The following is a 26,972-nucleotide window of genomic DNA, read 5'->3' on the forward strand; positions in this document are numbered from 1 at the left end:
CTATATTGCAACACTTGTGCGTGCCTTCGCGCATCGCACCTATGTAATTAACACCCCTCTGAAAAGACGACAGATAAAACAAAATGACAAGAATTCACATCTGAAGCATGAGTAGACAAGCAAGCATCTTCTTTTTAAAAATTGGCTGTGGCTTAACTCAGTTATTCCTGGGTGTGTGTAGCGAGAGGTACGGTTATTCTTATTGTTTAGCTTGGTTCTCTCTACGGTCACATCTTTATCATTTAGCTTCGTACGTCTGAGTGTTTAGGTTTGGTTGTTACCTCTCGTTAAGTTATGGTTACATTAAAGACTAGACATTTTTAAAGTGTAACACATTTATATTGAAAGTCTTCATCTTGTTGTTTCTCAATTGCCAGAAAGACAGTCGGTGAGGCGAGAGGATAAAGGATTGTCGCCCCGTGACTTGAACACGTTTCGGGTGCCATCCTCAACTGAATCCACTTGCCTGGCCGCTTCATACTTACGACGCTTCTCGAGGCATGCGGCTCGTTCTTCCTCCGTCTCCTTGGCTCGCTGCCTCCTTTTGGTTTCGTTCCTACAACGAAGCCTGGCTTCTTTCAGCCTCTCCGACTCACTTTCCATATCTGCCGACGAATCCCACCGAGCCGCCCCTTCTATACATATGATGCAACGCCGGCTCCTCCTCTGTTGCAACGGAGTTTCACTGGCTCATCCTCTGACGTCATGCCAGATGCAAGCGGCGAACGCTTGCAACACAACTGTGGCGGCAGCAGCGCGTCGCCGTGCCGTGGTAACTCAAGCAGACGACGCCACATGGCGCGGTGCGGCCACCGGCCACAGCGAAATGGCGAGAATGCGGCCAGTGTAGCTCTCGCTACAAAAGCGCTACGGAGCAGCATTCTTTTGGTATTGCCAGTTTGGTATTCACACCACGAAGTATTTCTTTAGTTGGCGTCTGTTATCGTAATAAGATTTTAGTAGTTAGAGTGGAGGCCTCTGATTCTAGTTTCTCATCATGAACCCAGCAAGTCAACTCAAACCATCTCTTGCCTAGTACCTGGTTGAGGGCACCGAGGGCGTCTCTGGCCGGCCTGCTGCCAGGCACATGTCGCAGCAGGGCATCGGCCAGCAGGGGCAGCCGGGTAACGCGCTGCATGGGCAGCAGCAGGAACGAGTGGAGGCGCAGGCCCTGGCAGTCGGGGGCTACCTCCAGGTCACGCAGCCGTGCGGCCACGTCCGGCCGCGAGGCGCTGAGCTCCCGCAGCAGCCGCTCCTGGTGGCCCTGGTGGGAGCAGTAGCGCACGTAGGCGGCGCCGTGCCATGAGGCATGCTCCTGCAGCGCATCGCACACCCGCTGCTCGCTCAGCAGCGGGCCATCCCAGGACTGGTCGAGGCGTGCCAGCAGCCGCTCGCTGGCCTCGCGCAGGGGTGCCAGGCTGCCGAACAGGGCATCCCACTCGCGCGGCTCGAGCGTGCCGTGCAATCCAGGTGCAAAGTGGTCCGACAGGAGGCGTAGGCTGCGCTGGTACGATGCTTCCGAGGTGAGAACCTCAAACAGTGCCTCCTGCTGGCGTTGCTCGGTGTCCGTCAGCCGTTCCAGCACACCACTCGCACGAACCTTCAGAGAACCAGACTGGGATGAGACACTCACCTGGACTAAACGTTAATTCAGCCAAGTGAACTTGCCTTCCGCAAGTTGGTGTTTGGGTTTACTATATATGTTGTATGGAGCACGAAGCAAGAGAACGAGAAAGACGCAGAGAAGCGCCAACTACCAACTGTTTAATAGCAGTCCCAGATACAAGAACAAGAAGACTTTCATGCACACATAGTATGGAAAATGAGTGACATAGAAACACAGCATCACAAAAGATTCCTTTTGAAAAAGCACACTTCAGCAGAAAATAGTGTGATAGTCATCACTAATGCAAGCAGAATTTTTCTCATTTGAAAAGAATCCAATAATTCCCTCACAGTTTGGTCCCTGCTCTTGCCTACAACATGCGCAAGTCATAGATTAGACAAATGGGGTGCTGCATTAAGCATGAAAGGCTTTTGGCTCCTGTTGTTGGCGACCTTCAAGTGACCTTGAGCCAAAAGCCCAGAGGCGCTCAAACGAGATCATCTGGGCACTCGAAACGAGAACATGCCGGCAAGTTGCGAGAACAAAACGAGATCCTCGAGGCAACCAGTCAAAACTTAAGCTTAAACTTAAACTTAACCAGTCTCTGGCCCCCAACCCTTTGTATAGGACCGCAATACATGCGCTAGATACCGTATTTACTCGAATCTAACACATACTTTTTTTTTCGATAAAACAGGTCTAAAAATTGCGTGCACGTTAGAATCGAGTACGACCCAAAATCTGCGTTACCATATACAGTAGAACCCCGCTGTTACGTTCCCGGGTGCTGCGTTTTCCCCGCTGTTACGTCGTTTTCGGCTGGTCCCGGCACAGCTCCCATAGAACCCAATGCATTGGTAACCCCGCTGTTACATCGCAACTGTGGGACCGTTCCCGCATCATACATTGCGAATTGCCACACCGCGCTGGCCCGAGAGGCCATTTTGACTTTTCATGTCGCTTCGCTTGGTTGCTTGAAGATGGCATTGGCCCCCCAAAGTGCCAGGGGCGACGCTTATTTTTGGTTTCCGCCAGCAAAAGCATGGCCCTTGAGATCTGCATTTGCTATATAAAGATGGTGTCTATAATGCGTTGTGGCCCTAAAATTGTTTTTGGCTCATAGATGTTCCGTATAATGTCCAAGGGCGATAACACCGTCGCTGCGCGCCGTATGCTGTATGTGCGAGTGAAAGCCGGCGAGGGCAGCGGACGACCACGTCTCACGCGCGGGAGAAAGAAAAGCAAGGAGGAAGCGCGCCTTCTCCCGTTGCGCTCGAGGCACGGGCGAGGGAGCGAGAGGGGAGGGATAGCGGGCAGCGTTGTGCTCTGGCATCATACTGCGAGCGGCGCGCGGTCGCGCGGGCCGTATCTTGAAAGCGATCTGTGTGGGTGCAGAGTCTACGCAGTGTAGGTGCGTCGGCGGCTCGTAGCTTTACGCGTGCTATGTGTTCTCGGCGCTCAGTTTGCATTGAAGTGAGACAACAGCACGAGGGTCACTTCGCTCGTTTCTGCAGCGGCGCTTAAATTCCTCACGCCAGCGTTTGACAGCGCGTGTCTGCACTCATCGAGTGTGATGTGTTCATGTTTGCCTGTGGGTGCTGACATCATGCTTGTTAATTAGATAATAAGCGAATGTTTACAAGTTTATACGGACGATAAAACTACTATTCTTACTTTGTATAGCTTATCGCAATCGATACTTCGGCTGTTGGGCGAAACTACTTTCTTTTCACACGTAAGAATTAAAATACTATTATGTGCAGTTCAACACTACTTCCATTTCTCAATTTTCCCTGTTTCCCGGCTCTTACGTTTTTTTTTTTTTATGGTCTCGTGAAAAACGTAACAGCGGGGTTCTACTGTAGCCGCCTCGCAGGTGCTTCGAGCCTAGGTACATTCTAGCCTAGCTGCCGTAGCTTCCTCCATGTGCTGCAGCACACGTGCTTAAGCATTAGTCTTCCCGTTTTCAGCATCTGCTCTATCACCATAAAGTGCCGAGTTCATCCTGATGCATCATTTAACACATTCACTGCGTCGTGGGTCACCGGTGGGTCACGGCCTGTGCTCCACCTATGCGACTGCGAAGTTACGTGCATTTATCTGCTTGCGGCTGCGATAACTTTATGACACTTGAATGCAGAGGTATGATTTTTGTTGCATGAGGATACACACGTCCAGAAGAATACTTGTTCGATGTTAAAGGCTATGGCCCACCGGTGACCCACGACACACTCAATAAAAATGTTTTTGTGCTGTGTGCGAGAGCTCTCCATCTTGTGCTGCCGTCTGAAGTTCGAAATTGCAACTAATGTATATTGTCTATTGCATTGGACATGAGGTGGCGCGATTGTTTCTAAGGAGCCGAGTGGCGGCACGTTGCTTCATTGTGTTGCTTGCAAACTTTACCAGCAGTTTTTGAAATACGTGATGCTGGACTAAGTGTATTAGTTTTCCCTGTTGCTCCAAAACTTTTCAGCGCGCCTAATGGAGCCTCGTGCCTTTTACGGGTGCAAAAGAAAGCGCAGCACCGAGGAAAGACACGAACTTAGTTTTGGCGGGAAGAATGCGCCAGCAACATCGCGATCCCCCGCAGATGAGTCGAGTGCTTCAGTCTCAGATCTTCATCCATGGACAGACAGCGAAGCCAGTGACGAAGACAGCAGTTACGAACCGTCAGAGACCTCGGCCAGCACGTCGAACGGTGAGTCAGACCTGACTGGGGATTCCGAAGCGGACGATTCAGACGACACTCTCATTTCTTTGAGACCATCATTAGAGAAATGGACACCGGCAACAATCACTTCGCCTAGGGTGACTCCGCACTCTAGGCTGCACTCAATAAAAATCAAGATCAATCACTTGCCATCTAGCCATGATTCCCTGACGTTATTCTGCATGTTTATTACGGATGATATCTGGCAAATGATGGTGGATGAGACAAACAAGTTTGCCCAACAAGTCTTGGTGTCCACTACACCAAAATCTAAGTCACGATTGAAGGATTGGTCGGAAACCAATGTCCAAGAAATGAAAGCATTTGTTGGAGTACTGATTTGTATTGGTCTTGTCCGCCTTCCTACTCTGAGCCACTACTGGGCAAAAAGCCACCTGTGTGGCATTGAACTGATTCGCCAAAATATGAGCCGTGACCGCTTTTTCCTGCTTTTCAGTTTCTGGCATTTTGCGGACAATGAATTGCTTACAGAGTCGCAGGATCGTGTCTTCAAGATCCGACCTCTGATAGAGAAATTGAACAAGAATTTCGCCGCTGTACTTGAGCCAGGAAATGAGGTTGTGATCGACGAAACAATGGTGCTATGGCGTGGTCGACTTTTGTTCAGACAGTATATTCCAGGAAAAGCCCACAAGTACGGAGTCAAGCTCTTCAAGGCATGTACAAAAGAAGGTTACACACTAAATGTCGACGTTTATGCCGGAAAGTCTGATCGACAAGTTGGCGTTGGACTCACAGAAGATGTATGTTTGAAACTCATGCAAAATTATAAGGGAGTTGGGCGCACGCTCTATGTAGACAACTTCTACACGAGCTTGCCGCTTGCTCTTCGCCTTCTAAAAGAAGAAACTTTCATTTGCGGCACAGTTCGCTCAACAAGGAAAGGGCTGCTAAAAGAAGTCACTGAAGCGAAGATTGCGAAAGGCAGTGTGGCCGGACTTCAGTCCAAAGATGGAGTTAAGCTACTGTGTGGATGGACAAGAGGCCCGTTCTGATGCTCACATCTGTCGCCAAACATGAAGCAACTTTGGTGGACAGCGGCACGAAAACAAGGAACGGCACACCAATCACGAAACCTCAGGCCGTTCTCGATTATAACGCAGCAAAAAAGCCGTGGACTATAGCGACCAAATGGCATCTTACTACAGCTGCCTTAGAAAAGGGCCGAAGTGGTACAGGAAGGTAGCCGTTGAGTTGCTTGTCGAAAGTGCCATTGTAAATGCGTGGAACATTCGTGGCATGCTTGAAGGAAAGTCTATGCCAATTATAAAATTCGGAGAACTGGCTCGTTCACTTTTCGGCCCTCGTCAAGACAAGACCGAAGAAAGTCGTGGGAGAAAGCGCGCCCACACGCTCGAAAAAACTGGTAGGTCGGCACGCAACACTCGAAGGCGCTGCACACGCTGCTATGCGGCCATCAGTACCACCAGCATCCCAAACGACATTAGGTTGAGAGCAACAAAAGTGACCACTTTCTGTGGAGAATGGCCTGGCAAGCCATTCATGTGCTTGTCGTGCTTTAACTCTAAGCACAAGTAAGCTGAGATGCAAGCTACCTTCAACTGCAATACGATATAAACTTCAAAAGACAAGGTTAATATTGCTGCTAAATTTTAACTTTTATTTACCTAATAAATATTTCTATCACAGAAACTGACTTCATATGTTGTCTTGTGGCAAGCACTTTGTATTTAAACATACATTCACGCGAATAAGGTGGAAAACAGCTTTGCATCTTTCAAATAAACGCGCCAAACGCCCGCTGCAAAGGTGGCAGCGCCATCTCGTTGGAGCAAAAGAAAGAGGCATCGACGCGTGTCCCACCGGTGGGTCACGACAAATCTGGGGGATATACAGTACAACCTCGTTCATACGTTTTCAAAAAATACGCGAAAAATAAACGTACGATCCGGGAAAACATACCATCCGAATCCAGTAAAATTTGAAGCTGACAAGCACATATTGAGGTGCAAGGGCAGAAAACATTTATTTCTTGCAAAAAAATAGTTACAGTCGAATCTCGTTAATTCGAACTGACGCTGTGGTCCCGTCAAAATTATATGTATTCCAATGGGCGAGAACGCTCGGTAATTCGAACGCGAAAGCATTTGCGATGGTTAATTCGAACATAACCGCGCACCGACAATGCTCTCAGCAGCACGGCGTCATGTGGTGGTGCCTACAACTGGCAATGCTCCGACACCGCCATAAAGCAAAAGCTTAGGAGAGACCCCTCAACGCCGTGTGGAGAAATAAAAAAGAAAGAAAAAAATACCGCGGCGAAAATTTCCGCTCTCAAATGGTAAGGTCGCCATTCCAGCGTCACGCTGGAACACGCGTGTACATGTCGACGTCTCAGCCAACGCTGCAGCTGCGACGCAGAGGGAAGCAACGCAGAGGTCGAGTCCGGCCAACGAAACTGCCCACGCCGGCCAACGCTCGCTTCAACAGCAGAAAACGAAACTTCGGGGAGCGGGCTAAGCTGGCGCCGGGCGGCAACGGAGACAGTCGAAGGTGAGGGAGCTACGAGAGAGTTGAGAGGGAGGGCGAGGGGAGCCACCGAAGCGACGGGGTTGCCGAGGCCAAATGCACTTCCCTGCCGCCCTCCTCCCTCACCTTCGCCATGCCGCCATGCTGGCGCGGCCCGCTCCCTGAAGTTTCGTTCACTTCCGTTATCGGGATGCTGAGAGAGAGAGACTGTGGTTGTGAAGAGGAAGAGGCGCTATTGGGAAGCGAGCGTTCGCCGGCGTGGGCAGTTTCGTGGCCCTCGCTCTCGCTGTGTGGTTGCACGCCGCAGTATTTCATGACTCGCACCATTCGTACGTAGCACTATGGTGCACAAATATGTCAAAAATAAGTCCTTTTAATTCGAACAAATTTTTGGGCCCCTTCGAGTTCGAATTATTGAGATTCGACTGTATTTTCTGCTGGTGTGTCACACCCTTGGACGGGACCAACTCCTTTTACACACATTGCAGACCCTTGTCCGCATTTTCGTTGTCTTTCGTGCGAAGGAAGCTTTGTAAAGCTTCCAAGCCAACAAGGGCTTGGCGAAGGTAGCCGGTGGGCACAAGCCTTCTCTCTCGCCGCCGTCTTCAGGCGCCTCATGCGCCACCACCTCCGCTACGTGACAACGTGCTTGCTAATTTATTTAGTAAGCGAATGTATGCAAGTTTATACGACCGATAAAACTGCTATCCTTGCTTCATATAGCGGTCTACTAATTTTCTATTGCAATCGAAGCTTCGCCTTTGGGGTGAAACTGCGACATTTTTTATTCATCGCAACTTTAGTGCACTGGGAGTAAATCTTTGTTTTTCCAAATGAGAAAAGTTGTATTTCTGTATGAAAGCATGACATGCTTGGTACTGTAAAAGATATTTTTTTTGGTCGTTGAAAACAGGTGCGCGTTACAATCGAGTAAATACTGTCATGTAGTAGTGACGGTGAAGTGAAGAGTTGCAAAAATGTGAATGACGAAACGGTCTTCTTATTGGGCGAACCTGTGCCCACAAAAGCAAGTTGCACTCGAAGCACGATAGCGGCAAACACAGTCGGCGGTTGTCAAAATCTGATCAGCGGCGAAACGCATCGGCTTTTATACATCAGTCATCGAAGGTTCCAGATTAATCCCTGGTGCCCACGTGGCTTCCAGAAAGTGCGAGACAATTCGCGTCGCTCATGCAATCAGATTACATAAGCGTCGGTGACAACAGACAACGGATAGAAGCATCGATACCGTTCGAGAAACTTCCGATACATGCAGGCGCGTCCTGTGCCTAACGATAACGTTTAACAATTGTTAGCCGGTGAAAAGCGGTGAAAGATAAACATGTACACGTCTCAATACCCTCCCCTCATTAAGCATCGTCCCGATGCTACAAACAAACACGAAAGTGAAAAAAAAAACATGCGTAATAAAGAAAAAAAGAACAATAACAAAGCAACAAAGTACTTAAGTTCATCAGCGGGCGTAGAAAGGCTTAAGAGTCAAGACGCACCATGTGGATAACTGCAGGTCATGCGCGGCGGCGCTGTGATTGCGAAATGCCATCTGGCACAACCATATTTGCCGTTGATCCTCAATCCGAAGCCTTCCCAGTCGTAGAGCTTGAATACTTCTTCTAAGCATGCAGTGAATAGCATTGGAGAGATTGTGTCTCCTTGCCTGACCCCTTTCTTGATAGGTAACTTTCTACTTTTCTTGTGGAGAACCAAGGTTGCTGTGCAATCCTTGTAGATATTTGCCAATACAGTAGAATCTCGATGATACGATCACGGCTAATACGAATTTCCGGATGATACGAATTTTTCCGTGGTCCCCGCCGAGCCCCATTACTTTGCAAGGTGCTAGAGTACGGTTTTTACGAATCGATTTTCGACCCGCATTGGTTGATACAAATAAACGCCGCCCCACCGACGGCCGCAAAAAAGAACGGCGCGCAGTCGCGCGTTTTCTCCCTTTCTCTTTTGGTTCGGAGGCGCGGACGCGACGCCAGACAGCGCAGAGGCCGCGACTGGGCGCGAAGAGTTTGAAGCGGTGGCGCTTTTGGTGCTTTTGCGTTTTTCCTCCTTTTCGGCAGCCGCCCATCGGACGGAGTGGCTGCTGTGCTTCCGTCGGCCACGTTCTTTGCGTTTGCGCCATTTTGCCTAAACGCAGCAAGCTATGTCGACCGAGATACGATCTCGGCTGATTCGCGCAGCGGTACGCCGAGGCGCGAGAGCCTCCGTTGGCGCGTCTTCTGTCGACTGCGTTATCGGTGCCGATGGCACAGGGCGATTGTCGGTTTCGCTGCTGGAGTCACATGGTGCAAGATAGCGCGGCACGTAATCCACGGTGCAAGGTAGCGCGGCACGTTCAGTCGGGTGCTCCTCCCGCTAATCGCCGTATTTTTCTTGCCGTAGGAGGCTTGCGCTTCCGTATTTCGAAGGCGTGCTTCATCCAAAATTTTTTCTCCAACGAGCGACGATCCATCACTAACCTGGGAGCTCTCAGTAATCCAAATTCTGCGTGTCAAGTGAAGACGCCGGCGTGGTTTACGAAGCAGACAACTGCGGTTGCCATCTTGCCCCTGTCACAGCAGCAAACAATGGAGAGACGCCTTTCAGCACGGCAGCCAATCGGAAGCCCGCTTTCATCGGAGGGCCCGTGTGACTACCTATCGCAGACCCGCGCTTCTTTTGAGTTTGCGCATTTGTTACGAGATGGCGATGACGGACGAATTGAGAAGCGGTACGGCGAAACTTTGAGCTTTCGAACGATACCATGATGGCGGCGCTCGGTGGCGGGAAATACGAGATATGTCTCCGTGAATTGCGGTGATCTGGTGCGATTGAAAGCTGTTTTCTCGTGCTGCGCACTGACGAATAAATATTTTTCGGCCACTTTTAGTGCGTTTTCAGCCAAACCATTTCGATACAGCGTAGATTAGGTGTTGCAGATACCGAAACGTGTGGTTTTCAAAAATCAATTTTTCTCGCAATTTTCGCCATCTGATCCCCTCATCCCCCCATAATTTAGTTAGTTTTAATTGTGTTTCGATGATACGAATTTCGGCTAATACGAATATTTTTTATGACCCCGTGAGATTCGTATCCTCGAGATTCCACTCTATAGTATTCACGTATGCATCCTGTACTCCTTGGTTGCGTAATGTCTCTATGACTGCTAGTATTTCTACTGAATCAAATGCTTTTTCATAATCTATGAAAGCCATATAGAGAGGTTAATTGTACTCCGCAGATTTCTCGATTACCTGATTAATGACATGCATGTGATCCATCGTAGAGCATCCCTTCCTGAAGCCAGCCTGTTCTCTTGGTTGACAAAAGTCAGGTGTTGCCCTGATTCTATTGGAAATTACCTTGGTGAATATTTTATACAATACTGAGAGCAAGCTAACGGGCCATTAATGAACATTAGGATGCAACAATTACGTGGAAGGTGTTGCTGAACGGAACCTATTACCATTACAGAACAAGTGGAGCACCATGTTTCTGTGACCAGTGGCCAAGTGCACACTTGCATTCAGACCAAGACATAGTACTATATGTTGCATGCTGGAAGTACAAAGTGTGTACTCTGTGATTTGACATATAGCCCCACATCAATAAGTTGTAGTTATAATATATGGAGTAGTCATTCTGTCGAAAGCATCGTAGATCGCTGCAAAATACATGGCTTCAGTGATAATTGGATAGATGGCCGCCGCATTGTCTGCCAAGTATGAAATCAAGTAAAGAGAACGAACACCAGATGATTTCCTTGCATGATAGTTGGCAGATGTCTCAGTCATTTTTTAAAATTTGTGTTTCATATGTGGCTTCATTTCTCCCGATTTGCTTATAGAAGGCCACTGCTTGGTGTCTGCAAACTCTGCAACAAACCCTACACAGCCTAGTCACACAGTGCATAGGAATGCCCACCTGCGGCAGTTCTCGCCAGAGGGTGCGCTGTCCACAAGGCTCGTCTCCATCAACCGATCCCCACTGGCAGGCCTGTTGCACCACGGCCTGCTGGTAGAACTGGTACAGGGGCTCTTCCTCCAGCAGCCGGCCGTCACTGCGATGTCACAATGCTCGTCACACAATATGGCTGGCATGACTCATCTGGCACAACAGATGCAGTACACCACAGCCATATGGTGCTGCAAACCACCTTTGGGAAGTGCGCCTCGCCTGCCATGTGCCAAGTCCCGAGACACCAAGCTTGGCAGCCAAGTTTTGAAGCCACCATTTCTGTGGCATAGTGTTACAAGGCACCCCTTCAGCCCCTGCTGATTTTACAATTCACAGTCAACTCAAAAACCTGTCAACATAAAGCGTTGCAATGTGACTAATCTTGATCAGCATATGGGCATGCATGACTTTCAATTAAAGTGCCTCAAGGCAAAGGAGCAGTGCATCGTGTCGTCCTGCTATCTATCGGTGCATCGTAGCCCAGGAAACTTCTCGTGCATTGCATGTGTGAGCTTAGAGCATCGTACATCTGTCGGCACGGCCTGCGCAGGGACAACGGGCTTTGCGTGCGACAAGTACATGCCGAGCAGTATCCCTCTCACTCATTCCTGCAATCCCCAGAAGAAGACGGTGGCCACCTACAAGCGCTGAACATTTCCTATACTTTCTCGCGTGCATTATGTCACTGCCGTGCCAAGCCCTAATTCGTCCGCTACCCAGTGCACTGTCTGCTGCAGATGCTTTGAGGCAGCAGCACAGCACACTAACCCTTTAGGTTCTCAACACTGGTTCCTGCTTACAGAGGAACCTCAGCTGGCGGGAATATGGCATACCTTAAGTGGTAGTATGCACTAGGCAGCCACTCGAAATTCAAGTTTCTTTAGGTGCACTGCCTACGGAGAATTAAATTAATTAATTAATTTTAATTAATTAAATTAATTAAAAGAGTTCATCGTTGTGAAAGATGACCTCACACCACTTCGGCAGACAGCCGAAGCCATGGGACTCATTACTGTGGACTATAATCTCGTTGCCAGTGTCTGTGAGGAACATATAAAAGGCTTGATGAATCGCTTCTTCCACAAGTACCCAGATGTTTTTGGACAATCCTTAGGACAGGAAAAGCGCATCTTGTAACTAAGCCATCAACGTGTCCAAAAGCAGTGACAAACTTCTGCATCCCTGTCAGCTTCAAGCCACAACTCGAAAAGACATTCAGACACATGGAGCAACGTGAAATAATTGAGATAGTCAGTGAACCTACTCCATGGGTCAGCCAGATGGTCATCGCCACAAAGAAAAATGGTGAAATGAGGACCTGCATTGATCCACGAGCCTTGAATAATGCTCTGGAACGTGAACGACACCCGCTACCCGCCCTGGATGACATTTTGCCAGAGGTTGCAAAGGCCAAGATCTTCTCAAAGTTTGACATAAGCAATGGATACTGGCAGTGCATTCTGGATGAAGAATCTAGTCTCCTAACTACATTCCAGACACCAATGGGATGTTTCAAATGGCTCCGCCTCCCATTTGGCTAGGCGGTTAGTCGTGAAATCTTCTAGAAAAGGCTTCAAACAGCCCTGGAGGGACTCAATGGTGTGCTATACGTAGCAGATGACATACTGGTTTTTGGTGTCAGTGAAAATGAAAAGGAAGCATGACCTGAAGCTCAACAGCTTGTTCGACAGGTGTACAAGATTGGTGTGCGTCTGAACAAGGAAAAAAACTGAACTGCACCATACAAGTATGGCATTTCTTGGACACTTGCTCACAAGTTATGGACTAAGTGTCGACCCTGAAAAGGCCAAAGCCATACGAAAAATGCCACCCCCCAATGATGTCCACGGCATTCAACGCTTTTGTGGTATGGTCAACTACCTTGCATGTTTGTTACCAAGAATCTCGGAAGTAACCGAGCTGCTCAGGAGGCTAACAGTCAAAGGTCAAGCGTGGGACTGGAAAAATGAACATGCCAAGGCATTTCAAGAAGCCAAGAACCTTGTTGCTGAAGCACCAGTATTGGCACACTACGACCCACAGAAACCACTTGTAGTGCAGTGCGATGATAGTGAACGCGGTTTAGGAGCTGCACCCATACAAGAGGATCAGCTAGTAGCATTTGCAAGCAGAGCACTCAATCCTACTGAAGTGCGATATGCGCAGATAGAGAAAGAGATGCTTGCAATTGTATTCTCACTATGCAAGTTCCATCAGCATACTCTTGGGGGACATGCAACTGTGCTGACTGAGCACAAGCCACTGCAAACAATCATGAGGAAACAGCTTGATCAAGTGCCAAAAAGGTCGCAAGGGATGATTTTGCAAACGCAGCGTTACAACATTGACATACAGTATTGACAAAGCTAGGAGCTTCTTCTGGCCGACATCATGTCTTCATCGTTTCTACCGAATGAACGATGTGAAGAACAAATGGAGGACATAAATGTTGTGCAGTGCTTACCAGTTCATAAAGATATAGTTGAAAAGTTAAGTGCTGCAACCCTGATGGATGACTCTCTGGAGAAATTTGAGACGGTTATTCTATCAGGATGGCCACAAATCAAACATCAAATGCCTCCAGAAGCCAAAGCCTACTTTACATTCAGAGATGAGCTTGCAGTGCATGACAACCTCATATACAACGGGCAATGACTAGTGATCCCCAAAGCTCTTCGACCTGACTTGAAGGAGAAGCTACATGCAACACACATGGGCATTGAGAGCACACTACGTGCACTACGTGCACTGGCGTATACTGGCCCGGCATGAATGCTGAAATCAAAGATCATGTTCAACCATGTGAAGTGTGTCAAAAGCAGGCAACGCCACAGCAGAGAGAGACACTAAAGCCTCATCCATGACCGACTTTCCCCTGGGAGCGTGTGGGTTGTGACATAAGAACCATCTTGAAATAGCGCGCAACGAGACAGCACAACAGAAAGGAAGACGAACATGGGTGCAATAATAATGGAGCACAAGGGCAAGAACTTTCTGGCAACTGTGGACTATTATAGCAACTTCTGGGAAGTTGACCAGCTGAACTCCTGTGTTATCTGCAAGTTGAAGGCACATTTTGCGAGACACGGTGTGCCAGCAGTTCTTGTCACAGACAATGGCCAAATGCTCCTGTGAAGCTTTCAATAACTTTGTCACAGAGTGGAACACTCAACATCAAGTCCAGGCTACCCAAGATCAAACGGCATGGCTGAATCAGCAGTGAGGACTGTCAAGATAAATCACAGCATATCCACGAAGTGAATGATGATGAGTGGGCGAAGCACCGGGAGATCATTCAGGTAAACTACAGCTACGGACGAGACATAAAGAGAGCGCGCGTCGGGAACGAGAGAGAAAGAGAGCACGCGTCGGGAACGAACGCCCTTGTGCAATGCAGCGCCCCTAGCTACGGACGGGAAAGAGAGCGCGCGTCGGGAACGAACGCCCTTGTGCACCGCAGCGCCCCTAGCTATGGACGAGAAAGAAAGAGAGCACGCGTCGGGAACGAGAGAAAGAGAACGCACGTCGGGAATGAACGCCCTTGTGCACTGCAGCGCCCCTAGCTATGGACGAGAGAGAAAGAGAGCACGCGTCGGGAACGAGAGAAAGAGAACGCACGTCGGGAACGAACGCCCTTGTGCACCGCAGCGCCCCTAGCTATGGACGAGAAAGAAAGAGAGCACGCGTCGGGAACGAGAGAAAGAGAACGCACGTCGGGAACGAACGCCCTTGTGCACCGCAGCGCACCTAGCTACGGACGAGAGAGAAAGAGAGCACGCGTCGGGAACGAGAGAAAGAGAACGCACGTCGGGAACGAACGCCCTTGTGCACCGCAGCGCCCCTAGCTATGGACGAGAAAGAAAGAGAGCACGCGTCGGGAACGAGAGAAAGAGAACGCACGTCGGGAACGAACGCCCTTGTGCACCGCAGCGCACCTAGCTATGGACGAGAGAGAAAGAGAGCACGCGTCGGGAACGAGAGAAAGAGAACGCACGTCGGGAACGAACGCCCTTGTGCACCGCAGCGCACCTAGCTACGGACGAGAGAGAAAGAGAGCACGCGTCGGGAACGAGAGAAAGAGAACGCACGTCGGGAACGAACGCCCTTGTGCACCGCAGCGCCCCTAGCTATGGACGAGAAAGAAAGAGAGCGCGCGTCGGGAACGAGAGAAAGAGAACGCACGTCGGGAACGAAGCGCCCTTGTGCACCGCAGCGCCCCTAGCTATGGACGAGAAAGAAAGAGAGCGCGCGTCGGGAACGAGAGAAAGAGAACGCACGTCGGGAACGAGCGCCCTTGTGCACCGCAGCGCCCCTAGCTACGGACGAGAAAGAAAGAGAGCGCGCGTCGGGAACGAGAGAAAGAGAACGCACGTCGGGAACGAACGCCCTTGTGCACCGCAGCGCCCCTAGCTACGGACGAGAAAGAAAGAGAGCGCGCGTCGGGAACGAGAGAAAGAGAACGCACGTCGGGAACGAGCGCCCTTGTGCACCGCAGCGCCCCTAGCTATGGACGAGAAAGAAAGAGAGCACGCGTCGGGAACGAGAGAAAGAGAACGCACGTCGGGAACGAACGCCCTTGTGCACCGCAGCGCCCCTAGCTACGGACGAGAAAGAAAGAGAGCGCGCGTCGGGAACGAGAGAAAGAGAACGCACGTCGGGAACGAACGCCCTTGTGCACCACAGCGCCCCTAGCTATGGACGAGAAAGAAAGAGAGCACGCGTCGGGAACGAGAGAAAGAGAACGCACGTCGGGAACGAACGCCCTTGTGCACCACAGTGCCCCTAGCTATGGACGAGAAAGAAAGAGAGCACGCGTCGGGAACGAGAGAAAGAGAACGCACGTCGGGAACGAACGCCCTTGTGCACCGCAGCGCCCCTAGCTATGGACGAGAAAGAAAGAGAGCGCGCGTCGGGAACGAGAGAAAGAGAACGCACGTCGGGAACGAGCGCCCTTGTGCACCGCAGCGCACCTAGCTACGGACGAGAAAGAAAGAGAGCGCGCGTCGGGAACGAACGCCCTTGTGCACCGCAGCGCACCTAGCTACGGACGAGAGAGAAAAACGCCGGAAGCGTTCTCCGGAAGCCGGAAGCTGGCTTCCAGAAGCGGAACCGGAAGCAAAACCGGAAGCAGAAGTCGGCTTCCGCTTATACTGTACATATACATATATATATGTATATATGCGTATACATACATACATAGCGGTCTCCATGCCAACCAGAGCTGCGGACTTACGCCATCTAGTGAACACTTCATAAAACTACAGGTGGCTACATACGGAGGAAGGACAGACCCACGCCCTAATGAGCTTCGCCCCTAAAAGGCTGAGGAGAGTGGCGGTGACGTGCAATTTGCATTTCTCAACGACCGCAATACACCTTTGCAACATATCAATGCCAGTCCGGTGCAACTCCTCATGGGCAGAAGAACGCAGACACTCCTTCCCAAAACAGCCACACTGCTGGAGCCAAAGGCTATAAACGCAAAGCCTCTCTTGGATCGCAACAAACGCGCCATGATGCTCCACCACGACAAGCATGCAAAAGATTTCCACCCATTGAAAGGACAATATGTCACAGTCTCTGCCCATACTAATGGAACATGGTCAAGTGGTGGAACAGTGTGGAATGCGATGATACAAGGTGCAAGTAGGTGACAGCACTCTAAGGCGCAACGGAGTGCACATTCGAGAAGTGCCACAACCGTGCCTTCGTGGTAATGCACTCGCTAGTCCACCCAACCACAGTGAACAGCCCCAGACACCGGGACCACACGAGGACAGGTATTGTGTGGAGCAAGCTACCAAGTTGACCACACCGTTTACTACAGTGTACAAGTTCCAACATCAGGCAGACCGAGCATCAAATCCTGTGCGTTCAAGGCCTCTCTGCTGAAGAGGTTCAATGACTTCATAGTCTATAACGCGAAATGTCAACCACAGGAGGATGCTACATGAGCAACCTTTAGGTGGCGCCACCACACCGTGGCGCAACCTCTTCTCTACGAGCCGTTCCCGGGCTTCTCGCCAGGCAGGCTAGGCCTCGCGGCCCCCGAAGCAGGATGCTTATGGCAATCCTACTTTGGTGCAATCAACACCCGAGTGGCTATGTTCTTTGCTGAGATGGCCGTTTAATTTCTTCACATTCCCGATGCACCCACTCTGAAGCCATTATCATTGGTAGAGTGGTCTCCACATTTCTGTAAAAGCAGAAGATCTCTTGCAGCACATTATTGTGTCAACCACACTGCAAGTCAAGGCGCTCGTTATCTTTTTCTTGTATCCTGTTCTGCTTGGGCCCGTCTCATCTCCGAGGGTGTCGTGACGTCACACCTTCCAACTCCCACGGGTCGGGCGGCGAGGCGCGCGCTCACAAAAACGCCAAAAATAAAACCATCGGCTCAAAAATGAGCTAAGTGACTACTTATTTTCGGTGTAATCACACTGAGGATTCATATTCAGCATTTTCGTAAAATTTTCAGATTTTGTGTCCGTATCCCTTTAACAGCAGCCACAGTTGTGCCTAGTCACCACCAGCCCAGCGTGTTCTCCGTTCCAATGCTGGGGGCGTTGGAACGCCGCTAAACAGAGAGGAAAAAAAAAAAGGAAAATGGTGATACGTCATCGGGGAGGCGAGGCCCCCCGCCCCTGCACGGATTTGTTGCGAAAACAGTCGCACCCGCGAGGATACACAGCCTAGCCGTCGTGTCCACACGGTGACAAGTGCGGGGGTCAACACTAAGGACGAAGTAGGTCGGCAAATCCAAGCCATGCGTACGCCTGCAACAGCGAACACCCATCGGAAGGTGTGTTGGAGACCCAAGTCGATGGTAAGAGAGTGCTGGCCATATGTGTTGATAGAAGAGCTGTTGGCTGCTTAAAAGGGCACGGTTTCTTGGGAACGCTGCCAGTCTAGTCGTGCGGCAGGAACAACGCTGACCTCTGCACCTGTGTTCACGAGAAGTCAGTGTCCAGCAATCCTGTCAGTGGCGTAGAACAGGTGGCTTGTCGTATGGCATGAGTGACCGGTTGCTATCAGTGACTCTGCGGCATGTTTCCCTGCCAGCTGCAAGGGGAACGACACTGATGTGCGCTTGCACCGAATTTGTTGTGATACCAGTAGCATGCACCGAGACGAGGGCCAGAACGGGAGCTGGACCGAGAAAGGAATCTGGAACGGCAATCACGGTCGCACTGGTGACGGTGGGACGATGACCATAGTGCAGTAATGGTCTCAGCAAGTTAGTCAACAATCATTTGCTCACGCCGAGGCTGCCAATCTTTTACATGTGACAGCGGAACATTCGTTGTTGCCACAGTACCTCTTGCTGTATAGTCAGCGATGCGGTCGGCCAGCTCTGCAAGACTGTCGAGGGACATGTCTTCTGGTGTGGTAGCCAAGGCGACCACCAAATTCTGTGGCAGGCGCTGAAGGAACAGTTCACGCAGCAGTGGGCTGTTGGCGTCCAGCCTACAGTCACTGAAGAGTCGCCACATACGACGTAGACGTTCCAATGGTCGCCGGTTGCCAAGCTCCTCTTTGTTCAGAAGCTGCTGGAGGCACCAGCGTGCAGACACAGGCTTGCGTTGCAGCACTGTCGTTTTGAAGTGGTCATAGGGGTAGGGGTCATGGGATGCGTCCACAACGTCTTGCAACTCCTCAACCACTGCTATAGGGAGTGCCGAGACAGCGTGGAGGAACCTCGTGCGCTGTGAGGTAATGCGCCGAAGGTCGAAGATGGCCTCCACTTGAGCAAACCAGGCTGCAGGATTTTGTGGCCATAAGGACGACAGGTGAATATGCACCGTAGCGAGGCCCTCTGCACTGGTTGTCCATCTCTTTCAAGGCCTCGTACATGACGTCGTGCTCGCCATACAATCACATCCGGGTCACCACGTTATAGGGACCGAGGTTAGGTCCATTACAACAAAGTGTGAGTCAGCGAGCAAAAGACCTGAGAACTGTTCGGACCGATGGCAGGAGCTGACGAAGCTTTTTTTTTTTATTCTTCTTCACCTTGCAGCTTGCAGCATGAAGCACGAGACACACTCGCCAGAGTGCGCCATATATAAACGGTGGCCGAGGAAGATGACGATGGATGCTAGATGCTTGTCAGGGGATGCTTGTCAGGGGAGCTTGAAATGAGCAGGTCGTTCACGTAAGCAAATACGAAAGGGAGCCCTCATGTGACTGATTCTATAAACCTTTGGAAAGAATGGCCAGCGTTGCGAAGGCCAAAAGGCATCCAAACTAATTCGAAGAGGCCAAACGGGGTGGTTAAGGTAGTCTTAGGTATATCGTCTTTCACGATGATTCGCTGATGGTAGGCATGTAACAGATCAATCTTCTAGAAGATTGTCACACCGTGAAGGGCAACCGTGAAGTCCTGGATATTTGGGGAAGGATATCTGTCGGGAACTGTAATGATGTTCAGCGCACGCTGCAAGGTTGCCAGTCCCCAGTTTTTTTAGTAACCCTGTGTAGTGGAGACGCCCAGTCGCTAAAAGGTCATACGATGCCGATCTTAAGCATGTGCTCGCATTCTGCTGGTGCAATTTGCAGTTTTTCAGCTGCCAAATGACATGGATGGAAATGTACGGGGAACCACTTGTTATGACATAGTCGCATACATCGTGTTCTACAGGTTGCGTTCAATCAGGTGGTCGAGTGACGCTCGGAAGTTCTCAAAGCAGTGCGGCGAAAGGACTGTCGGGAACAGTGGTCAGTCATGCAACGCGAGGCATATGAATAGAAGATACGTCTGTGACTGACATCAAGAAGAACGTAAAATCCGATCATTATAACCGATTATCGCTATATCTGGACTGCCGTAAAAAAACAACACACACACACACACACCAAATATATATTTGCCATTCCGAAACCAAATTTGTCACTTGCTATGAAAAATCGACATTGTAGAAAGTAGGCTGTGAAAAATTAAACGTTTATTTATACTTCTAAATAGCATTTCAATCGTTAGGGGCACTGAAATAGAAGGCTGCACTTGCTTTCGCAGAAGTTTTGGATTCGCACCCGCCGTGTGCATCGCGTCCAGCTACCGCGTGAACACTGGCGGCTGTAATTTAGCACGCATGAAATCAATGAGCGACTCGATCGACGACAGTGCATTTTGGGTGAACATCGAGGTTGGTGTCAAAGACGGGCCCTTGTCAATCTCGTTGTCACTACCGCTGGTGTCGTCGCCTCCGTTGCACAACACCGCCGTCTGTTGCGACAACGATCGCCCCGTCGGAGATCTCTTTGCAGAAAGAGCCAGCACTATCTGCACTCGGAAACTCCTCCACAGGACCTCCTATTCCATCGTCAGTAGCGACGTGCTTCCAGAGTTCGGTAATGTCAGCGGCTTCCACCGTGTTTAGCCCATGGGGGTTTGGTCCGGGCGAACGAGGCCTGCTTTTTCCATTGATTGGCATGGCCACTGCTTCTAGCCTTCATGATCGTGGCGCTCCCGACTTTCAAAATCGGCGATATCATCGACTGCATGAGCTCGTGCTTTTTCGAGTCCTGTAAAATTTGCAGCTTTATCTCGAGAGACACAGCTTTGGGCTTCGTCGGTGCACCTCCCGCAGCTTTCCCGGTGCATTTCCGTGTTCGCGCGCTGCTTGCTTTCTTTCCCCTCCTCTCTGAATGCTCGCACGACCGTCGGCGACGCGGACGCGAAACAGCTGGCGCCAACTTGTGCACGCTGCGCCAACTTGCGATGCTCTCAGTGGCTTTCGTTCGCAATCGGCGCGTGGACGGGATGCGCTGCGCAATGGCGGCAGATACGAACTCGCGTAGGCAAACTTTTGCCCCATCTCGATTAAGAGCAACTTAGGAACACAAGTTTCACAATTATTCTGCATGACAAACGCTGCCCAGAAGCAAAATTTCGATCGTTATATCCAATATGCCGTGAATAACATATCGTTATACATGGTTTTTTTTTCTCATAGCCCTAATGCATAAGTTGACACTCTTATGTCGACTCATCGTTATAACCGATATATCGTTATATGTGGTGTCATTATAAGTGGACTGCACTGTACATCGTCTCTGTTAGCTGTGCTCGGCCCAGCAATGAATGCAAGTGCTGAAAAAGTTGCAAAGGACGAAGATCTCCGATCTCTTCTATGGAGAGCAACTGTTGTAAACGGCTGAGTGATGACGGCATTGTGCGTTGTAGCCATACAGTTATGAGATCGTCATAAGGCATATCGAAAAGTGGCACAGACAAGATGCCACTACGAAGACACTGCCACTGTGGTACACTGCGAAGACGACCAAGTGGTACTTGTGCAGCTGGCTGCAAATGCCACCAGCAGAAAAGTGGGATTCCGTATGGAGGAACCACGTTGCCAGGGTTTGGTCTCAAAACACCGGCAGTCGAACGATGATAGAGGCAACTTCCGTGGGGTTGATGGTGCCTTGGCCCTCGGTGGCTTGTGTTGGCTGCTCGGTTGACAAGGCCCCACAAAGGCTTAGAGGAAACGTATAGGCCCCCGCACTGTGGGGCCTTGGATAGAGTGGAGCATAGAGAAGAGACGTCAGGTCCAAATGAAAACCAGATTTATTAAGACTGCGTCAGCAGGTGCCTGGAACACCACTGAACCTAAGCATGAGCACATGCAGCGTGAGCCTGTGCATCTCTGCTCCTGCGAGCAACGATAATGCTGCCTTGATCAAGGAGCAGCCGCTACAATATCAACTCCTCCAAAAAAAGAAGTTCCTTGGACTTGGTCACCACGCCATCCAAAGTCATTTGAAGCCCTAAAGGAGCTTCTCCGGAAAGTGCACTGTTCTAAGGCACTGCGACGAGAGAAAACCCTACGGCTAGCTTGTGATGCATCACCATGCAGAGTAGGTGTAGTCCTCTGACAAGTTTATGAATGTGATGATGTGGAAAGTGGCGTGTGGCGGTGCCAAGACAAAGTGCGTGACAAGCCAGCTTGAAGTGATGGTGATTGTATGGCAGCACAAAGAAGAGGATTGATGATGATAATGGAAGAAGACGACACGTGCCACGAACGAAGAAGCGACACGAGAGCACGCAGAGCGTGAGAGCGAGCAGCAGCCTCGAACGTCAGCTCGCAGAACGGCGGTTCAAGGCTCGGGTACCGGCGACCGGGTGTCCAGCTACCGTGCGGACCTGGTCGGGGATCCAGCTCGTGGCTGGGCTCTCCTGTGGACCAGCGGCCTGCTGTTCTAGCGGCCTGGTGCCGTGCTTCCTGCTGGGACCGTGACGCCTGAGCTACCAGCCTGCTGAGCGAGCCCGAGGACTGGCGACCGGGTGTTCTGCTACCGTGCGGACCTGGTCGTAGATCCCGCTCGTGGCTCTGCTCTCCTGTGTACCAGCGGCCTGCTGTGATAGCGGCCTGGTGCAGTGCTTCCTGCTGGCCACCGGGGCGCCTGAGCTACCTGTCCGCTGATCGAGCCTGCCGTTCTAGCGGCCGAGGCGTTACAGGCCAGGCATAGCAGTGGCCTGGTGTCCTACCGGCCTGCTGTTTTCCTCCTGCTTCCACGTCGCAACAAGGTGCAGCGTGGTGGTGACGGCGTAGGACGTGGCCATCGCAACATCAAACCAGCTGAGCTGGTGCTCGACAGCAGCCACGCAGCCACAAGGACCACCGTCACGGGCACCGCAACGACGATGCACACGGGCGAGTGATGACGCATGAGTACTAGGCGCATGTTTATATAGGACAAGCGACTTCCGAACTCTAGTCCGCATAGATGTAAATCGTCTGTATCATGTTAGTGTGTGTATATAAAGTCTGTGTTTCGTGTAAAAAGCTCCCGAGTGCCGTGTCATTATTAAAAGGATCCTGGGCCCAACGGAAACACCAGCAAGTTAGTAAGTTTGTCGTCGTGCGTTCCCACCACAATAGACAAGGAAGGGAAGCCCCGATTGCTTTTGCATCATGGGAGATGGCCTGGACTCATGGTCATGCCTGCACATCAACTTTGTCGGCCCATTCTAAGAGAAGACCTTCTTGATTGTGGTGGACTCTTATTCCAAATGGCTCAAAGTCATACCAATGTCATCAATGACATTAGGAGCTGTAATTAGTACCTCACGAAGATTGTTTGCAACACATGGCCTGCCAGACATCCTTGCCTCTGACAACGGCCCGCCATTTACATCCACACAGTTTCGGGGTTTCCTGGACGCCAACCTTATCTGTCAGGTGACATTTGCACCGTTCCATCCATGCACGAACGGGCAGGCTGAAAGGATGGTACGGACCACCAAAGAGGCATTATGTCGAATAATCCAAGGGAGCTGGACACAGCACCTGGCAGACTTTACTCTACAGCCGCACGTAACTCCACACAGTGCCACAGGACGCTCTCCGTCCGAACTACTGATGGGCTGCCAACTGTCAATCGTGCTGGACCGGCTACACCCAGACTGGGCCCCTGACAAGTCCTCCCGGCTGACAGAAGCTCTGACTACACCATGCACATTCCAGCCTGAGGACCCCATCTTTACACAAAACTGTGTGGTTTTGATTTTGTGCAAAAAGAAAACGAATGCAAGTTTGTGATGAAGGCCTGATAGAATACCCATAGCCGCAAGTTCTTGAGAGAGAGAGAGAGCACAAATGTGATTTCTGTTAATATAATTCATCAGGCACACTGCTCTCCCAGGTTAATAAAAATAGAAAGATGGTAATTCATTTGCACAAAATACCAAGCTGCAAGATATCCCCAGGTTGATGCTGATTACACTTTATCCATATTCAATTGAAGACTTACACTTCGTATACTTAAATCACTGAAATGCACACAGTGGCTTCATATCCTTTTTGCAGACCAGCAGGCCCACATTTCTTTGCCCTCTGAATTGTTAATGTATGCACTCTGCACAAGAATGCAAACATCTCTGGCTCGTTGTCATTAATCCAGCATCACTATTTTTTTGCCGTTTGCATTAGCGAGAATGCGCACTGCTTTCCAATAGTGCCAAGACAGGTAGAGCATGCATTGCTCTCTTTTATACGCAACATTTTCCATCCCGACACTTCGCTGCTTTGCATCTGTTCATATTTCATTTGTTCCTACAGTGAGCAGGCACCTGCACACTATGAAAGATAAGCATCTGCTACAGGCCGTGACATTTTAGAGAATCCTTGCAGCACTTTGCCATTGCATTGGAATCTGTGCTGCCGAGCAGCTATGATGTGGTACTGCTGAGCCTTGGGTTCGGACCTGGCTGCACTCCGATGGGGGTAGAACCAACAAAAACACGCTCAGTACTTATAGAGTTAAACCTTGATATAACAAACTTCAATACAACGAACTTCTCAGCATAACGAAGAATTTAACTTTTGATAACTTGGTGTCCATGGAACACCACATACCTCAATTTAACAAATTGTGTTTATGCCCAATTTCAGTATAATGAAATTTCACTGCCATGAAGGAATACAAAGACAAAAAAAAGTGGGCAGCTTGCACTAGTGGTACAAGGCTGGAGTAAACAGCAGAGCTGGTGATCGACCTAGCTTCTTCCAGGTTTTATTAGGTTTGGCTAAGTTTTGCTAGGAAATGCTAAGCGCTGCTAGGCACAGTATATTTCGAATCGGCTTGCCACCGACGCACAGATTCTCACTTGGCCGATAAGCGGCTGCTTCTTCGGGTGTCTGGATCTTCTTTGGTAGTCCCATGTCAATGCTACAGGTACTCGCCACAGAGTCAACGAGAGTTGTGCCGCCGTTGCGGCGGCTCCGAGCTTTATCTCCCCACTTTGTCACTGCCAAGCTGCGCCTCCACACTTGCCGGGGCATGGCTGGTTGAAACCTGCCGAGCTGCTGCCGAAGCCGCCCGCGTTTCCCCGGCACGAACACGGGAAACGGGGAAACGTGGGTGGCGTCAGCAGCAGCTCTGCGCGTTGCCTCGTTGGTGCTGCTACAATTTCTTTCTCTCTCTATCTCGCTCTCATTTCCTCTTTCCCTCTCCCGAGCATTGCGCGCGCCACGCGCATGCTCTCCTTCCCTCTCCTTAACGTCCCATGTCAAGGCAACATGTGCACGGCACGGAGAGGAGGCGAGGCACACGGCACTCTGTGAGGTGGTTGCTAGGCAACGCAGTGGTGTCATAGCTCGGCGAGGTTTTGCGGCAGCCGGCACTTTTTACGGTTAGCTAGAAGAGCTTCGCTGTTAATAAATGGAAACTTTTACGGACACAGATGGTCAAATGGTTGAATTACATGTGGCTGCTTGGAAACGCATCTTTCAAATCATTCACCGCACAAGCATGAGCAGCTGCAGAAGCGTAGCAGCATCATGTTCAGTACAAAAGTCCAAGTGATCACTGATAAGATCCTGTGTGCCCTGTACTGCTTTAAGTGCAAGTGAAAGCATGCGAGGGTTAGCCGAGAATGACGGTGGCTTGATAGATCCCTGCGCAAGCAAGGGGAAAGGGGGGCGGGAGGAGAACTAGCGGCAACACGATCAAGCGCAGGCGAGGGGGGGGAGAACGGGAGGAAGGGAATGGGGGGCAGGTTGGGTTAATATAACCAAATTTCAATAGAACAAAGCAAAGCACCAATTTTAATGACTTCGTTATATTGAGGTTAAACTGCCCTCTGTTTCATATCAAGTAGGCAACGCTGCAGAAGCTATGAAAGTAGTGTGGCCACACGAGTATCACCTTTCACAAGCTGTTTGTTTTTGATCTGTGATACTTTGTATCAAAAATATAGTCCATATGAGGTGTGTTCAAAAAGAAACCGAACTTTTGAAATAGTGCGCCAACCGGCATAGGGAGCGCACTGCTGCTACTGAGCGCATGTAGCGGCAGGTTTAGACAACAAACTGCCATTTGCCGCGTTTCACTCTGACCGTTATTTCGCGAGCTACAGCTGCTGAAGTGAGCATATGAACAAGCTGTTCTTTGGATTAGTTCCAAAGTGACAATGAAGGAATTGGAAGAACAGCGTGTGTGTGAAGTTCTGCTACAAACTTGGGAAAACTTTCACAGAGACATTTCAGTTGCTTAGCCAAGCATGCTGGGAGGACCGTATAAGTCGCACGCAGTGCTATGATTGGTTCAAGCGTTTTGAAGACTGAAGAATGTCGGTCGATGACGATCCCAAGCCTGGACGACCTTCCACATCCACAGATGATGACCACGTCGACAGAGTTCGAACTGTGATTCGTGTAAATCGTCGTTTGACTGTCTGAGAAGTCGTTGACGAAGTGGGTATCAGCCTAGGATCATGTCATGAAATTTTCAGTGACAAACTTGGGATACATTGTGTCAGTGCAAAATTCGTGCCACGTTTGTTGACTGACGAACAGAAGCAGACCCGTGTTGAAATCAGCCAGAAACTGCTCGCCGCTGCCAATGACGATGAAAACTTTCTTAAGGACATCATAACAGGCGATGAGACATGGGTTTATGGCTATGATGTTGAAACGAAAGTGCAGTCATCACAGTGGGTGGCCAAAGGTTTTCCTGGCACCAATCCGAAGAACAGCTTGTTCATGTGCTCACTTCAGCAGCTGTAGCTCGCCAACTAACGGTCAGAGCGAAACGCGGCAAATGGCAGTTTGTTGTCTAAACCTGCCGCTACATGCGCTCAGTAGCTGTAGCGTGCTCCCTCTGCTGGCTCACGACATACTGCACTAGTTTTGTAAGCAGCTCACTTTTTTTCCCGCGAGGTGGTAATGTTTAAACGTGCTCCGAAGTTTCGCGATCGTCAAAAGAGAACTAAAAAATGGCCACCCGCTATCGATGGTTTGAAATGCCGCTTTCGAGACCTTCCGTGCTACTCAGACACATTGCGCCATCGTACATGAATGAGGAGAAACTATATCTTTGTTTTCTAAGCAGTTCACTTTGTGCCTGCCAAGCGGTGATTTTTAAATGTGCTCCAAAGTTTCGCGATCGTCAAAACAGAACGCAAAAATGTCCGGCTCAAAAATGGCGCATGCGCTTCGGGAGATCGCAGATATCGCGATTCCGCTGCCCCTGCGGCTGATCTTATCAATACATCGACTAGCAGCTAGTCAGAGGACGCTGACTTTTCCTCGAACTTGGCCTGAAAGCGACGACGACGCAAACGAGCCCGGAACATCGGCGGCCGCAGCCTGGCATGCCCAACTGTAGTGCTTGTAGTTACATTTTTGTAGCGCAATACCTGTTCAATGAAAAATTTTGATTTTT

At 50.2% G+C, this 26,972-nt stretch overlaps 1 protein-coding gene across 1 annotated transcript in view; it reads right to left on the reverse strand.

Moving 5' to 3' along the window:
* The window catches only part of LOC119445364 (ephexin-1), a 127,791-nt gene that overhangs the window by 48,911 nt on the left and 51,908 nt on the right, over positions 1–26,972 (reverse strand). Inside the window, exons 7-8 of the mRNA XM_037709671.2 lie at positions 10,767–10,902; positions 1,040–1,600 (exon numbers count right to left, since the gene is read on the reverse strand). Coding sequence (XP_037565599.1) covers positions 1,040–1,600; positions 10,767–10,902 — 697 coding nt within the window. The remainder of the gene's footprint in view (positions 1–1,039; positions 1,601–10,766; positions 10,903–26,972) is intronic.

This window comes from Dermacentor silvarum, chromosome 3, assembly GCF_013339745.2.
Source record: "Dermacentor silvarum isolate Dsil-2018 chromosome 3, BIME_Dsil_1.4, whole genome shotgun sequence".
Lineage (NCBI taxonomy): Eukaryota > Metazoa > Arthropoda > Arachnida > Ixodida > Ixodidae > Dermacentor > Dermacentor silvarum.